Source organism: Rattus norvegicus, chromosome 5 (assembly GCF_021556685.1).
Source record: "Rattus norvegicus strain SHRSP/BbbUtx chromosome 5, alternate assembly SHRSP_T2T, whole genome shotgun sequence".
NCBI lineage: Eukaryota > Metazoa > Chordata > Mammalia > Rodentia > Muridae > Rattus > Rattus norvegicus.
The window spans coordinates 168,572,162-168,587,473 of record NC_141538.1 but is presented as its reverse complement, the minus strand read 5'-3'; the positions used below and the strand labels follow the sequence as shown (position 1 = coordinate 168,587,473).

General features: G+C 53.0%; 1 protein-coding gene across 1 annotated transcript; it reads right to left on the bottom strand.

Annotated features, from left to right (window-relative positions):
* Positions 1–162: 162 nt before the first annotated feature.
* Klhl21 (kelch-like family member 21) lies at positions 163–8,821 on the bottom strand. The gene is given in 4 exon segments (NM_001107996.1): positions 163–2,492; positions 3,298–3,370; positions 5,004–5,409; positions 7,801–8,821. Coding segments are annotated over 4 exon segments (1,794 nt in total). The 3' UTR covers positions 163–2,198.
* Between the last annotated feature and the right edge of the window lie 6,491 nt (positions 8,822–15,312).

Below are 15,312 nucleotides of genomic sequence, written 5' to 3'. Positions count from 1 at the left end.
CAGACTTACACCTGTCGACCGCCTTCAATCCCAGCAGTTGGGAGGCAGAGGCAGGTACATCTCTTGTGAGTGAGACCAGCCTGGTCTGCAAAGTGAGTTCTAGGAGAGCCAAGGCTACCCAGAGAAACCCTGTCAAAAAATAAAGGCCACGACACCCAGAATATAGGAAACATTTTATTTCAAAAATCAGGGAAGCATCCTAAAACCTTAGGATGCTGGACACAGAAGCTACAGAACAGACAAAAATAAATATACAAATCTACCCAGTCACTGGTGACTAAGCCGCCCTCCTGAGGAAGGCGACCTGAAGTCATAAATAGAAGAAAAATCCCTTACAGATCATCATCCGACACCAGGCACAGAACTTCTCATAACTTAATTTTGTCCTAACATATAAAAGCTTTATACACGTGACAGGGACAGTCCTGTACCCTGGTGGCCCAGCTTCAATCCCTATTAGTGTAGAGATGTGTGTTAAGCGGTGGGTTACAGCCCAGAGCCAGTGGCGGACGTGAAGCCGAGGGAGGGGCAGTCCTGGACTCCCGGTTGGGTCCATAGGAACTGCCTAGTTTTTTACTATCTTTAGTTGTCATAGGGCCCTGATATAGAAGCCTGAGTGGCTCTGGAGCACAGACAGGCAGAGGGGACCAGTGCAAGTGTGCACCGTAATGCAGGAACATCTGCAGGTTGCGGGACTGCAGCAGTGCAGCTCCTCTGCAAAGCCTCCTAGCCTGTCCCCGGCAGTGAGACTAGTACCACACACACAGACACAGGCCCCCGCCCTGCTGAGCAAAGGCACTCCGTGGCAGAGCGTCAACCCCTCCAGGTGGCCCTGGGAGGCAGCTCTTTAAGGTTCAGAGAAGAGGCACTGGAAGGATGGGCCGGCAGCCCCAGAGAAAGAAACAAGGCACCGCTGCACATCCCCAAAGGAACCCTGGCTCACCAGTGGGCCTGGGTCGGGACAGCACTGCCCCATGCCTACTGTCTCTCCCAGGGTCAGGTGCCCAGCAGAGCGTTCTAGGACACGGCTTTCAAACTCAACAAGAGTTGACATCTGCAGTGCACAGCATCAAACAGGAAGCAGGTAGGTGCCACCCGGCCAAGGAGGGAGCAGTAGGCATGTGGTGGGGTAGAGGCTTCTGTTCCAAGAGCCTTACCGGCCCTTGAGATCACTAGGAAAAGCTAACTCTCAACTTTGCCTTTGTCCATAACAGAAAGCCCTAATGGCCTCTTCCCCAGAAAGATAACAAACCCTACTGTGTACAAAGGGGTCTCGGCTCCCAAACCCACGAAACCACTCAAAGTCACAGAGAAACCCAGGGATCCCCTAAAGCCGTGGTAGTACTTGTGTCCCTGGGCCTAACGACCCTAGAAATCCTAGGTTTTCCACACGAGGCAGAAAAATTCTCCCGATGATGGGTTGTACACCTTCAAGCCAGACAAAGCCAACTTGTCTCTTACTGCTCCCAACTCTCTTGCTTCTTTTCGAGGTCAAACCACAAGCATTTTGAACCCACAGCCAAGTGCTGGGACGCCCCACGCAGCCTCTTTAGAAGCAGGAGTCTCCGCTCCCAGGCCTGGTAGCTGCGCGCTTAGCCAAGTGTCGGTGAGGCTCCCAAGGAGGAGCTGCAGCAAGCCAGCTTCATGAGCTTTGCTCATGTCCTCCAGGGCAGGATCCCGGGAGGGACACCTCGCCAGGTGAGACCATGTGCTATAGGAACAGACCTTGGGCTCACACTGTGACAGCCCTCCGGGTTAGTCTCAGTACTTAACCCCTGTATGGCGAGACCCCAAAGATGGTGTGAACACACCCCCTCTACCTGCAGCACTGGCTACAAGGATCCTTGGTACCGGATGGGGCGTTTAGCCTTTGTCTTCCTGAATTCCCAAACGCTCCAGGCCAGGTCCCTTTCAGACCATGACAGGACTTTCTGCTCTGGCAAGCACACAGGCCCAAGGGCGGGCAGCAAGGAGAGGCACCCTGAGCGGTGAGCTGGATCCTACAAACCGGAGGTGACTTCTGAAGGCTGATACATGCTGGTGGTCACCACCGCCTTTGTCCCCAGAAGCTGTGACATAGGCTCCGAATGCAGAGACCTTCACATGGTGCCTCGAGGGGCTCACTGAGCATTCCTGAGCCACTCCCCCACAGGTGCCAGGCCCCTTGCACCAAGGCCCTCCTCTGGGCCAGGCCTGGGCTATTGTAGCTCTTCGGGGTTCTGTGGCAGCCTGTGGTGGCCTGCATCCACGTCACTGCTGCCACTGTTCAGCTCGAAGCCACGGCCCCCTGCCGGTGTCTGCGGCATGAACTGACGGAAGATACTCACACTGCCATGCCAGAAGGTGGGCTCTGGAAGCCGCCCCACCACACTCCACGCCCGGGTCTCTGGGTCATATGCCTCCACCACATCCGAGAGTTCAAAGGTGTTGTCATACCCCCCAGAGACATAGAGCTTGCCTCCCAGGGCGGCCAAGCTGCCCCCAACGTGTACCTGTGGGTCAAGGCAGGGGTGTGAGAGAGGCAGGGGACTGACTGTGGTTGGGCAGACCTCTCTCCCCCATCACTCTAATAATTTCCAGGCATCAGCCCAGCACATCATAACCACAGCACCGAGAACCACCCTCAGCCAGCTTTCTAGAAGTATAGACAAAACGGGACAATGCTTCTTGTTCCCAGAATCAAAAATGGGGTTCCCCCATGTAGTCAGCATGGCCTCCAGGTGTGGCCCACACCCAGCACCCCTGCGTCGGCCCTGTAGGGCGTGCTTGTCCTTGTCTGGTCTTTCCACTGTACAGATAGGACAGAGCATGCTGGTACAGCCACCAGGGACCCCGGTCTAATGCTACAAAGCTTTGCAAGGGTCACTACGCCATCAGCCTTAGACGTTTCTTCTCAGCAAGCACAGACAGGTGACCCTGACCAGACAGCAGCAGCAGTGAGGGCTGCCCCCACCCCACCCCGCCCCGAGCACACAACACACAGTGTCCACTAAATGCATTACGTCACCAAGGCCAATTCCTCAGGAAGCAAGTAGGAGTACCCAGTATCCTAACACCTGTCGGAGCCCATTCCCTTTAGCCACAAAGGCTGCGGGCGTTCACACAAACACACCTGCCCCGGGGCCCCTGCGCTTGCTGTCTGTGGAAAACTCATCCATGAACTCAGAGAACACCTGGAGAGGACCTTAATAGAAGCTCCACCCACCATGACTGTCCTCCAAACAATCTAATGACAGTTCAGTTGCAAAAGCCGGGGCTAGCCTGGGCTTACAAGTGCTGCCACACCCTCGGATTTACCTGGTTCATAGATGGGATCTTGTCCCACTCGTCCTTGGTGGGGTTATAGACATCCACCTCGGCAGAGTCATCCCTGTGGGGCAATGGAGGAAGAGATGGGTGGTTAGACAGAAGCAGCACCTTGGGCGGGGAGTGCCGCACGGCCCTCCAGTTGTTGACTCTTCCTGTATGTATTTATGAGACAGAGTTTTGGTTTCTAGTCCAGGCTGGCTTCAAACCCACTAGGTATCTCTACACTTCCTGCCTTCTTTCCAGCAGAGTCCAAAGAGTCACAGCTTGAAGGGGCCGGGCTGGACAGGGCTCTCTATTCCTCTCTTCAAGGCTGCTACCCCCCCAGCCATGGTCAACATCATTGCCTTTTCTAGGAAGTTTCATGGGAGTCGGTGCACAGCAGGAGGCCCCAGATAGCAGCTCTTTCACTGGTCACTGATAATAGCCACAGGATGCCATGGCCTTCAGAGCACTGGCTGTGTTCCTGACAGGGCTATCAAGACATAGATAGGTGCCCTCTGGACACAGGGTTATAACGGAATCACAGAACACTGCCTTCCTTTAACACTGCCTTCCTTTATCCAGACTTTCAGGTTGGGCTGAACCGGCTTCCTGTGTGGATGGCACAGAAGCAAACCACTAGCTGGGCAAAACCCTCCCACTTCCACATGGAGGGCCAGCGATCAACCCCGACTCCCATCCGTAAGGACAGCTAGCAGGTGTCAGGACCCAGAACAGCCATGGGGAACATCTTGCCCTAGGACCTTAGGACAGGCAGGGCATTCTCAAAGGTACTGGGCTGGCAGCCACTGTAGAGGGGCCGAAGCAAAGACCTGGCACTCACTCTACCATGTCCTATTTATAGCCAGGCCCTCCCACTTCTTAAAGATATCACGGGAGGTGAGGAGGACTAGCAAAGAGCCAGGCAGTTTTAGAACAGGATCCAAGAAGGTTCCAGGGCAGTCTCAAAGCAGATCTTCAGGCCCTGGGATTTAAAGACACCAGGCCCCTCAGCCACTTAGATGAAGAGCAAAACACCTGTGTCCCCTTTAGACTCAGAGCGCAGCCACCTCCTGTTGGAGGGGCAGGGCAGGCAAAGGTCTGGCGTTGCTGTTCCAGGCCCAGGAGCAGAGGGCACCCACCTTTGGGGTCCCAGATCAAAGTCTGTGACCAAAGGGAAACAGCGCGCAACTCCTATCATTCCCTTCCCTCCCCACCTCCCTCCGCCCCAGCCCTACAGCTGCTGGCAGACTCTGGACCAGGAAGGGGAGTGGTGAATACACACACACACACACACACACACACACACACACACACACACACACACACACACACACACAGAGCATACAGACATCCAATTTTTCTCCCAGATGCCCAGTAGCCAGTTAGTCAAGGTGTGTTTGACTGTGACCAGAGCAGTCATCCAAAACCTGCAGATGGAGCTAGGGTAGAGCTGAGACCTCTCTCTCTCAGTCTGCACATACATGTGGCCGGTGGATGCATTCATGGTAAATCACTGGGTGCTTAGTTAGGCCCTGCCAAGACTCCACTATCCTTGATTTGGCCTGAGTAAGAAAACACCTAAAGCTCACAGCAATGGTCTAAAGGGTGTCCCTAGACTCTGTTCCCAGCTTGCTCCACCCGCCCCCTCGCCAGTACTCATCTATGAAATGGGCACAGTGATGAGGAGCCCAAATAGTGCACCACGGCCTCACCTGACGAAGTACATGAGTCCATTCAAAGTCACAGTCTTGGGTGCAAAGGACCAGGGTGGGAGCTGGCCACAGTTCACCATCGACCACAGATCGGTGTCTGGGTCATAGCACTGTATCACCATGGTCTCCTTGCCCGCCAGGGAGCCGATGGCATAGAGTCGGCCCCGGCAGGCAGTGGTAGAGCAGTTGTCCATGGGGTAGGTCATGGGCTGCAGGGCCTCCCAGGAGTCAGTGGCGTGGTCATAGCGTTCGGTGCTGTCAGCTGCCACCACGTACAGAAGCCCATTTAGCACAGAGGAGCTATGGTACTCCCGGGCTTTGAGCATGGGAGCCACCTCCGTCCACTCGTTCACACTCGAGTTGTATCTCCACACGCAGTCATAGAGCCGGGAGCCGTCGGACCCACCTGCCGGGGCATACAAAGGACAGAGGGTCAGCCCACATGCCGTGAGTCATCCACCTGTGCCTTCCTGGACTTCAGGGTTGGCCTCTCCCTAGGGAGAAATTGGTCTCACCTCTGTCACCCAAAATGCATTTGTCCTCTTAGGGCCTCACCAAGCTGTCACTGAGGCACCAAACAGACCCAGAAATTGCTACCAATCCAAGGCCGAAAGATGCCCCTTCTCAGCAGTCCTGGACTGCGGTCACAGCTAAGCTGGCAGAGCGTTTACCAGAGCATGCGTGGTTTGCTCCCCAGACAGCAACACTTCTATAATCTCAGCACTCATGGGTTCGGGTTACCCTGGGCTACATGAGACCCCATCCCAAGAAACGAAACGAGGGTGGAGACCACTGGCTACCCTTTCAAGGACCTAGGTTCCATCCCCAGAACCCACACAGCAACTCATGAGAATCTATGACTCTAGTCCCAGGGGATCCGATGCCCTCTTCTGCCTTCAGTGGGCACCAGGTGTGAATGTGGTACAGGTTACACCCAGGCAAAATATCCATATACATAAAAAATAAAACAAAAAGTACCCTTACCCACACAGCCTTAGGTCCGCCCTGCCCCCCAATCCCACCAAAACCATCACACTTAACTAACTCAGAACGTCCAGCCTGGGTCTGGGCGGCTCCTTCTGAGTAGTCACCAAACGTGGGATGTGGCCACCAAATCTTAGACTCCCTGGGCACTTTCAAACCAGGATCGTGCCAATACAAGATGAGAATCCACACCATCCCCCAAGAGACCTAACCCAGCAAGCCACACCTCCACACATTCTGGGGCTCTAGTTGGCACTTCAGTGGAGGGCAAAGGGGTATTTCATTTGAAATTCTTACAAATGCGACGGACGTGTGTGTGTGTGTGTGTGTGTGTGTGTGTGTGTGTGTACGTACACAAAAGCCTTTTTTAAAAGGCCATAAAGGAGGCAGATCTCTGTGCAGCCTGGCCTACAGAGAGAGTTCCAGAGACAGCCAGGACTACACAGAGAAAGCCTGTCTTACAAAACAAAACAGACGTGTAAAGTAGGTCTAAGACCATGAAACTCTCATGCTATCAGGAGACTGCAGGAATCCTAGGGGCTGTGCCCCTTGGCTTTCCCCACTGGCGCCTTGGACAGGACAGAGACATTCTGTCTGTCTCTCAGCCCAGAGCTTTTGAGGAAGGAGAGTCTGAGGCATCTTTGGGTCTGAAGCAGCTGAAGTGGCTTCCCTGACCCTCAGGAAAATCCCTACCAGCAGCTGAATGCAAGGTCGGTGCCACCTGCCTGAACCTGATTAGCTGTTCAGCTGTGACATTTATCCAAGGGCAAGTCTGGCCAGTTCTGGGAAGGCGTTCTCGGCTCAAAATCATCAGCCAGACTTCAGAGGAGATGGGGGCAGGGTGGCAAGGGAGGAGCCCCAAACAATACTGGGTCAGCCTCAGGCGGTTAAAGAGGGAATACATTGTGGCAGGGTACAGCACAGGGCTGGATTCAGGGTGGCTGGTCAAGAACGCCCAGGCAGAGCTGACGCTGAACCGAGTCACGATATGTCTGTCCCCTCTTCTGCTCGACATAGCAGCATCAGCGTAAGCTTTCTGTGGAATGTGCCACACTGGGCACAGCCCCGGTGACCACCCAGCCTCACGCCTGCCCGTCTGATAATAGGGCCAGAGGCCTCAGTGGTCTTTCCTTATATAGCAGTTCCAGAGGCCATCCCGGGTGGCCTCCTGTAGCCTCCCTCCAGTTTGATCAGGGATTCATCCTTAGTGAAAAACGTGGGAGAAGCCCAGGACTGGGGCAGGCTGGGGCCCGCCTACCGTGACTCGGCAGTGTTTTGGGGTTTCAGCCAAGTAACTGGAAGAAAATCTCTCAACATGTGACCATGTTTACAGTCGTAGACTAGTACAGCCTAAACACCATGTGATCCACAGTGCACCGCCTAGGTGCGGGGCTCTAAGAAATCTTGTCACTGGTGACAAAGCCGTGAGTCAGGAGGCCCCTGTGGCTTAGCAGGGAGGGAGAAATGTCCCCGCTTTGGGGAGGGAGAGATGCCTCATCAGGCGCCAGCCTGCATCCTGTCCCCGCATTCCTTGGGGATTAAAAGAAAGCACCCATTGTGCCATGTCAAAGCCCAGGTCTTTTCCAACCCAAAAGAGGGAGGCACCTCGGGGCAAGGAGTTGGCTAAGCAAGGCAGGCTGTACCACACCGGGCACAGAGACCCACAAAGGAACTATGTATCTGCTCGTACAGGGAGCTTCTAACTTGAAAGCAGACGGAGAAATTAACGCAGTCGCCCTGCCAAGGGCTAGGTCCGGTCCTAGAATGCCAGGTCCTGAGTAGATCTCTCTTGGAAATCAACCAGCGCACTCACCCGTCACGTAGATGTCGTTGCCCAGTGCCACGATACTATAGCCCCCGCCTAAGTGATCGGGGAACTCGGCCAGGTAGCGCCACTGCCCGGTCTGCGGATTGTAGCAGTCAACCGTGACTAGCTCGTCGCAGTCCTGGTCGCAACCTCCCACCAGTACCAGGATCTCGGCCAAGCCGGTGGAGGGACGCGGACGCATGCGGGGGCAGGGCCCGCGGTCATGCCGGTCGTAGCGAGCCGCCTGGAAATCGCGGGCCTCGCGCAGCAGGCGCAGGCAAGGCGGGCAGCGCGCCACCAGGGGCTCTGCCTCCACGTGTGCCAGCAGGTAGAAGCGGCGCACGAAGGGCAGGCGCACAGCTTCCAGCAACTGCGGCCAGTGCGCCGCGCGGCGCGGCGGGTCCGCGCGGACCCAGCGCAGCGCCAGCTGGTAGGCCGCCTCCTCCTTGGGCACGCACAGCCCGTCGTCGCGCAGGTAGCGCAGCAGGCGCGCCAGCGGCAGCCTCTCCAGCTGCTCGGCGCCCAGTTCGCCCACGTGGCGCAGAATGAAGCGCTGCGCAGCGCTCGCCAGCCCGGAGCAGCTGAAGGCCTCGGCGAAGTCCTGCATGTCCAGGCAGTTGGCCAGGTCGAGCTGCTGCTGCAGGAAGGCGCCGCACGCCTCCTTCACGGCGGGGAACTGCAGCAGGTCGGCGGCGCGCAGCAGCGGCTCGGCGTTGTCACCGCTCACCGCCACTCTGCCGGTGTAGCTGAAGTCCAGGAGCAGCTGCAGCATGTCGGGCGGCACCCCGTGCAGGCGCACGCGCTCGGCGCGGCTCTCGCGCAGCTGGCCCGCGAACATGGCGCGGAAGTAGGGACTGGCGGCCGCCAACACGGCGCGGTGCGCGGGGAAGTCGCGGCCGCCCGCCGCCTCCAGGGTCACGTCCAGGAACTTGCGCTCGGCGCGCAGCTGGCTCAGGCCGCGCAGCAGGCTCAGGGCGTGCGCGGGATCGGAGAAGGGCAGCACGGCCAAAGGCGCCGGCCGCTCCATGACGCGGGGCTGCGGGTCACAGGGACGCCCCGGCGCGCCCGGCACCGCCTCTATAAATACGCAGGCCAGCCGCGGCCTCCGTGGGCGGAGTCTGACGGGGCGGAGCGCCACTTAACCGTGCCCATTTAACCCTTCTGTTCCCAGCGTTGCGTTCTGAGTCACCAACGCCCACGCCGCTCCCTTCCTCCCTTCCGGGGTTTCCAGTCGTCTCCAGCTGACGCTCAACTGGGAACGGCGGGTGACAAGTGAGGGCTAACCACGCCCCAACACAGTGGTTTGTAGAAAGAGGCCTGGAGGGGCGAGCTAGGCGACCGAATCCGTAATCACCACTTTGGTCCCAGATTCCTGTTGCGCCCCCGGGGAACCTCAGGACAACTGTGAGCGACGACCCTGCCTTAGTTTCAGTGGCTCCAGAGATAGCTACCTGGTCCAGTCAGATTTCAAGCAGTTTTCACAACTCAGCACCAAAACCACGAACAAGTCGAAGGGCTTTCGTCGTCCTCTTTTATTCTTGGCGCGTTTAAGCAAATCTGAGCCAGACTCCAGGAATGTGCTCCACTGTGTTCATGCCTGAGTTTCTAGCGCTTCCGCAGTCAAGTTTAGTCAGCAAAGCAAAGTAGTAGCTTTACTTTCTGAGCAGTCTCCTAAAAAAAAAAAAAAAAGGGGGGGGGGCAGGTCTGCTGGGGGATGCTCATGCTCAGGCTTCCAGTCCTCTGGGTGGCTCAGTGGGTCCAGCTCGAGGTCAGTCAGGGAAGCAGCTTGAAAAGCTGGAGAGCCGGTCTGCAGTCAGAGTTGAGTGGTGTTGCAGTGGGGACTGTTTGTATATGATGCACGCAATATATATATGTGTGTGTACATATATGTGTGTGTGTGTGTGTGTGTGTGTGTGTGTATGGACTCTCGGAAAGGGAGGTTCCACCCCCCCCCCCCAACTTAGAAGCCGTATTTGGGTTTTGCTTTGCTTAGTTTCAGGCAAGTGTGGCGTGAGAAACATAGCCTAGTTCGCTAGTTAACTGTCTCCCTCCCACCTCCTTTCTGAAAGCATTCCAGCCTCAAGCCTGCTGCTTTGGCCCCTGGTAGGGCCAAGCACCCTGGGGTCGATCCTCTCTGTCTGCTAGGCTGACACAGTCTCAGATGGAGTCATTCTGTTTTATCCCATTTCTAAAACCTTTCAGGCCTTCCACAGGAGGGGTCTCTCTCCTGTTCCATGAGAATGCATCTGGTCTAGATTTCAGGGTCAGCATGGGAAGCACAGGTTCTAAGGAGGCAAACATGCAGGTACCCAGGCAACCGCTGTTGCCCATAGAAGGACTGTTCACACAGCTATTAAAGGCAGAGCAGCATTCCTGGGCCCAGGAGGCTGGCCAATAGCTTACACACAGCCTTTCTGACAGGCTGAGCAGCCAGGAAGTGGGATGCTGGTAGAAAAGCGCTACATTTGCTCGGAGTCAGCTCCACTCAGCATGAAGCATCAGGATTAAATGCTACAGCTGAGAAGTGAGCATGGATTTTGTTCATTTCTACTGGAGATGGAACCGAGGGCCTCAGGCACACAAGGCAAGCACTTTATCAACTGAGTTCTGTTCCCTGCTCTCTGCCCCCCTCACGACAAACATAAAGGGGTTATTTTGCCCACCAAATGAGCCCTGTTATGCACCCTTGAAAAAACGATTATATAGTTATTGAGATGGGAAGACATGCATGTATGCATGATAGGTGAAGTTAGACTGCACACAGTGGGACCCATGCTAGGTCTGTCATGTCAGACTGCACATAATGGGACCCAACTGTACAAACCACCTAGAGGGGGAAATGAGTCTTCTCTATTCTCTTTATTGGAGCTTCTCAGGTTTGAACCCAGGGCCTGGCTTCAGCTTCATTTATTGTGTAGCTCTATAGGCAGCCCTAAAATTGTTTTAGTCCGCTGTGTCTGAGCCATCAGGGGGCTCAATAGCCTCAGGTGCTGACTGACCCTTGACTTGACTTGTTTTTGAGGCTGCTTGGATCTCAGAGAGAGCCACCTGTTTCTGCCTCCTGAGTGCTGGAATTAAAAGTAGCCAAACCTGCTGGACTGCCACCTTGCCTAAAATAGTCTCTTTGTTAGTTTCTCACCACGAAAATCCAGACCAGGTGGACTTTAGACTTGCAAGCATTTGCCTTTCTCCACCCCAACACCCCATTTCTCAGGTAGCAGTGCTGAGATTGTAGCAGCTTCCATTAAGTCAGCATGTATGTGGATTCTGGGATTTTTTTTTTGATTCAATAAAGTTTTATTTTCCCAAATGTGCAGCTGATTGAATCTATTTATGCATCTTCACCAGCATCTGGGGCGTCTCTACCCTTTGTCTTTCTGATGTCAACTACTTGGGCTCTGTGCTTTGAAGCCAGCTTCCTATGTCCTTCCCTGAGTAGCTCCAGAGGGGCTGCCCCGGCCAAGGAACCTCAAATCCCCAGTCTCCCGGAGACCACAGCTGGAGTCCTAAGCTATAGTTGGGGACTTCCTTACAGAGTTTGTTGGACATAGCTTTGCCAAACAGGATGAGGTTGCTTGGCTTGTCCCAAACTTTGCCTTTGGACCACTTCTTTTTGGCCTTGCCACCAGATTTATTTACTGGGTCTTTGTCCTTTTTGGCTGACTTCCAGCATCCTCCTTCTTCTTCTTCTTGTGGTCTTTGGGTGGCCTGGCGAAGCTTGGAGAGTAGTGTGGCCACTGCAACCTCACCGCGATGTCCTTTTTTGTTTTTTTCAAGGCAGGGTTTCTCTACATAGCCCCTGGCTGTCCTGGAACCCACTCTGTAGATCAGGCTGGCCTTGAACTCAGAGATCCGCCTGCCTCTGCCTCAGAGCTGGGTTCAGATCCCCATTTTTCCTGACAATCACTTTTACCTACTGAGCCACCTCCCTAGCTCTGTTTTTAGAGGTTTTGTGACATGTAATCCGGGCTAGCCCAGAAGTCACTATGTAGCCTAGGCTGGCCAGACTGATGATCTGCCTTAGCTTCTTCCTAAGAGCTGGGATTGTGGACATGTCACCATGCCCATCCTGTGTTCCCTCCCTAAGATGTATATAGTACTTTTGTTACAGAAGGAAAATGCAGGCAGGGAGAAACAAGACCTGGGTAAGGGAATCAGCTCAGTGGTAGGGCAGCTGCCTAGCATACATGAGGCCCTGGTTCAATTCCTAGCAGTGCGCAAACAAATATAATAATATTAGCTTTAATAAGAATTATAATATAATATGTTATCTTTAATAAGGATAATAATTAAGTTTGGCCAGGCCTTTTTTTTTTTTTTAAGGATTTACTTATTTATTTATTTATTTATTTTGGTTCTTTTTTTTCGGAGCTGGGGACCGAACCCAGGGCCTTGCGCTTCCTAGGTAAGCGCTCTACCACTGAGCTAAATCCCCAGCCCCGGATTTACTTATTTATAAGTACACTGTCACTGTCTTCAGACACACCAGAAGAGGGCATCAGATCTCATTACAGATGGTTGTGAGCCACCATGTGGATGCTGGGAATTGAACTCAGGACCTCTGGAAGAGCAGTCAGTGCTCCTTTTTTTTTTTTTTAACATTTACTTATTTATTATGTATACATCATACAGCTTTCTGCCTGCACGTATGCACCTGCAGGTCAGAAGAGGGCACCAGACCTGATTATAGGTGGTCATGAGCCACCACATGGTTGCTGGGAATTGAACTCCGGACCTCTCGAAGAGCAGGCAGTGCTCTTAACCTCTGAGCCATCTCTCCAGCCCCAAGTCAGTGCTCTTAACTGCTGAGCCATCTCGCCAACACTTGGTCAGGCCTTTCATCCCAATGCCTGGGAGGCAGAAGAGATGAGAGAATTCTCTCTGTGAGTTCCTCGTCAGTCTGGTCTACATGGCAAGTTCCAGGACAGGTAAGACTACAGTGAGACACTGTCTCGAAAAATTAATTAACTAACGTCCATGAGTTCGTGGTGCTGTTCGCCTGCTCAGGTTCCACTGGATCTGAACGTTGTCTTTGCCTCTCCCACAAGAATGGCAGGGTTCGGGTGTCCTCTTTTCTCAATTTTTTTTAACTTAAAAAAAATTAATTAAAGAATTAACTCTACCCCAGCCACTACTTTTATGCCCACAAGCTTGGTTCTTGAGCCATCCTTACGGCGTAAGTTCAGCATTACCTCCCCCTCCCTCAGTCCAAGGAACTTCCCTTTGCAGCAAAAGGAGACAGAAAACCACAAGTGGACACAGTGCAGAAGCAGCCCCAGTGGACACATCTACATCGGCTCCTCCGTCTATGGCTCAGGGAGCATCCTAGAAGAGGAGGCAGGAAGATTTTAAGAGCCAGGAAGCCAGGGGTTCAGCTGTCAAGCAGCCCCCTCTAGAAATGACTACATAAACAAGATTGAAACAATGAGATGTCCAGGGACGTGGTAGGAGGAGATTTGCCCAGCCCTGGACAAAGAAATACCAGCAGCTGTCAATGGTTTAGGGCTAGTCCTTCCCACGGATGGGTTCCCTAACTTGTTGTCCAGTACAAACTTGTCAGCCCTGAAACCATGTGCACACAGTCAGTGGAAACAGATTCAGCAGGCTCTATTCGTTTATTTCTGCCTACCCGGGAACTCACACAGAACAATACCAACTGAGGAAGGAGACACCAGCACCCTGACAGTAAGAGGGTTTGGAAAAGGGGAGTGATGCATTTGTGTTGCCATCAACAGTGTATGAAGATTAATTAAAACTCAAGGTGCTTTCCTTACACGTTGCTACTAAATATGCACAGTTGTCTAAACTACACTGGGCTCTTTCTTTTTCATTGAAACCTTTTATCAGATGTGTTCACCTTGCATGAGGATTCTGCCTTCCTGTCTTCCTGGGCTCAACGTACTTCCTCACTCGCTCTGTGTCTGAGGGGCTCAAAAGGGAGCACCACACACACTGAACAGTTGCAGATGGTTGCGAACCATCACGGGAGCGGTGCTGGGGATCGAACAGCCGTCAGTGATCTCATCTGCTGCTGAGCCAACTCTCCAGTACCACGAGTTGAGCTTTGAGGCCAGCTTGGGCTACATAGCCAGACCTTGTCAAAAGAACGCAGAAATTTTGTAGAAATCTTTGGGTTTTCTTTTTCGGTTTGCGGTGCTAGGAACTGTTCTCTAGGCCTTACAGTCAGCCAGAAGAGCGCCTATTACTGAACTCCAACCATGGCCCTTTTACTTTTTCTGAAAGTTAACATTTTTCTCAAGGTATTTAGGTGTGTGTCTGTTTGTTTGTTTTAAAAATATTTTAGATTTTCTTATTATTTTATGAGTGAGAGTTTTCCCTCCAAATGTATCTGGGCACCACATGTGCTGGTCCTTGAGGAGGTGGTGAGTCCTCCATGTGGGTGCTGGGAATCAAACTTGGGTCCTTTGCAAGGAGAACATGTTCTCTTAACTCTCTCTCCAGTCCTCCATCTGTTTTTTAAATTATTAACATTTTAGGGGCTGGAGAGATGGCTAAGAAGCTAAGGGCACTTGTTACTCTTGCAGAGGACCCATGTGATGGTTCACAACTGTCTGTAAATCCAGTCCCAGAGGAGCTGATATCCATTCCTGACCTCCAAGGACACCAGGCAAACACATGGTGCAGACACCCATACACATACATATATGCGGGTGAAACAATCACACAAATAGAATAATAAGTAAACCTAAATCTTTTTTAGCTAATTATGACACCATCAAACTTACTGGCAGGCCTCGGAGACCAGGAATGTGGTGAGAATAGAAAGGCCCAGATTTAGACCTCTCAGCTGTGTGTGGAATTCTGTGTAGCCTACAAACCCAGGCATGCTTGCTAGTCCTCCTTCTCCCTGGGAGCCTCAAGGGCTCAACATGGGAATGTGAGACATTTACTCCATGCAGTGTGACAAGGTCATCCACACAGTGAGACTGGATGTGAGGACACTTTGGGCTGGGCTAAGGTGATGAGACCTCTCGGGCTATCCGGCACCCTGGTGTGACACAGGCTCCTCTTTGGAGAGGGAGATGTTAAACTGTCAGATAAGTAGGAGTTTATAGATATTAAATTTCATTAAAATGGCTGGAGAGACAGCTCAGTGGTTAAGAGCACTGACTGCTCTTCCCTAGGTCCTGAGTTCAAATCCCAGCAACCACATGGCAGCTCACAACCATCTGTGATGGGATCTGGTGCCTTCTTCTGGTGTGTGTGAAGACAGTGACTGTGTACTCACATACATGAAATAAATAAGTCTTTAAAATGAAAATTCTGGTTCACCTCTTCTAAAGAAAAAACAAGCGGTGCTGGAGAAATGTATAGAATGGTGGGTAGAATGGTTGCTTAGCGTGCATGGGCCCTAGTTTCAAACGCCAGTCCTGGGGGGAAATTAGAAAAATCTGCACAAGCTGCTACCTTCTTCTTCCTCCTTTTTTTTTGAAGCAGGGTCTCACTATGTAGCCTTGGCTGGCCTGGAACTTGCTGTGTAGATCAGGCTAGCTTTGA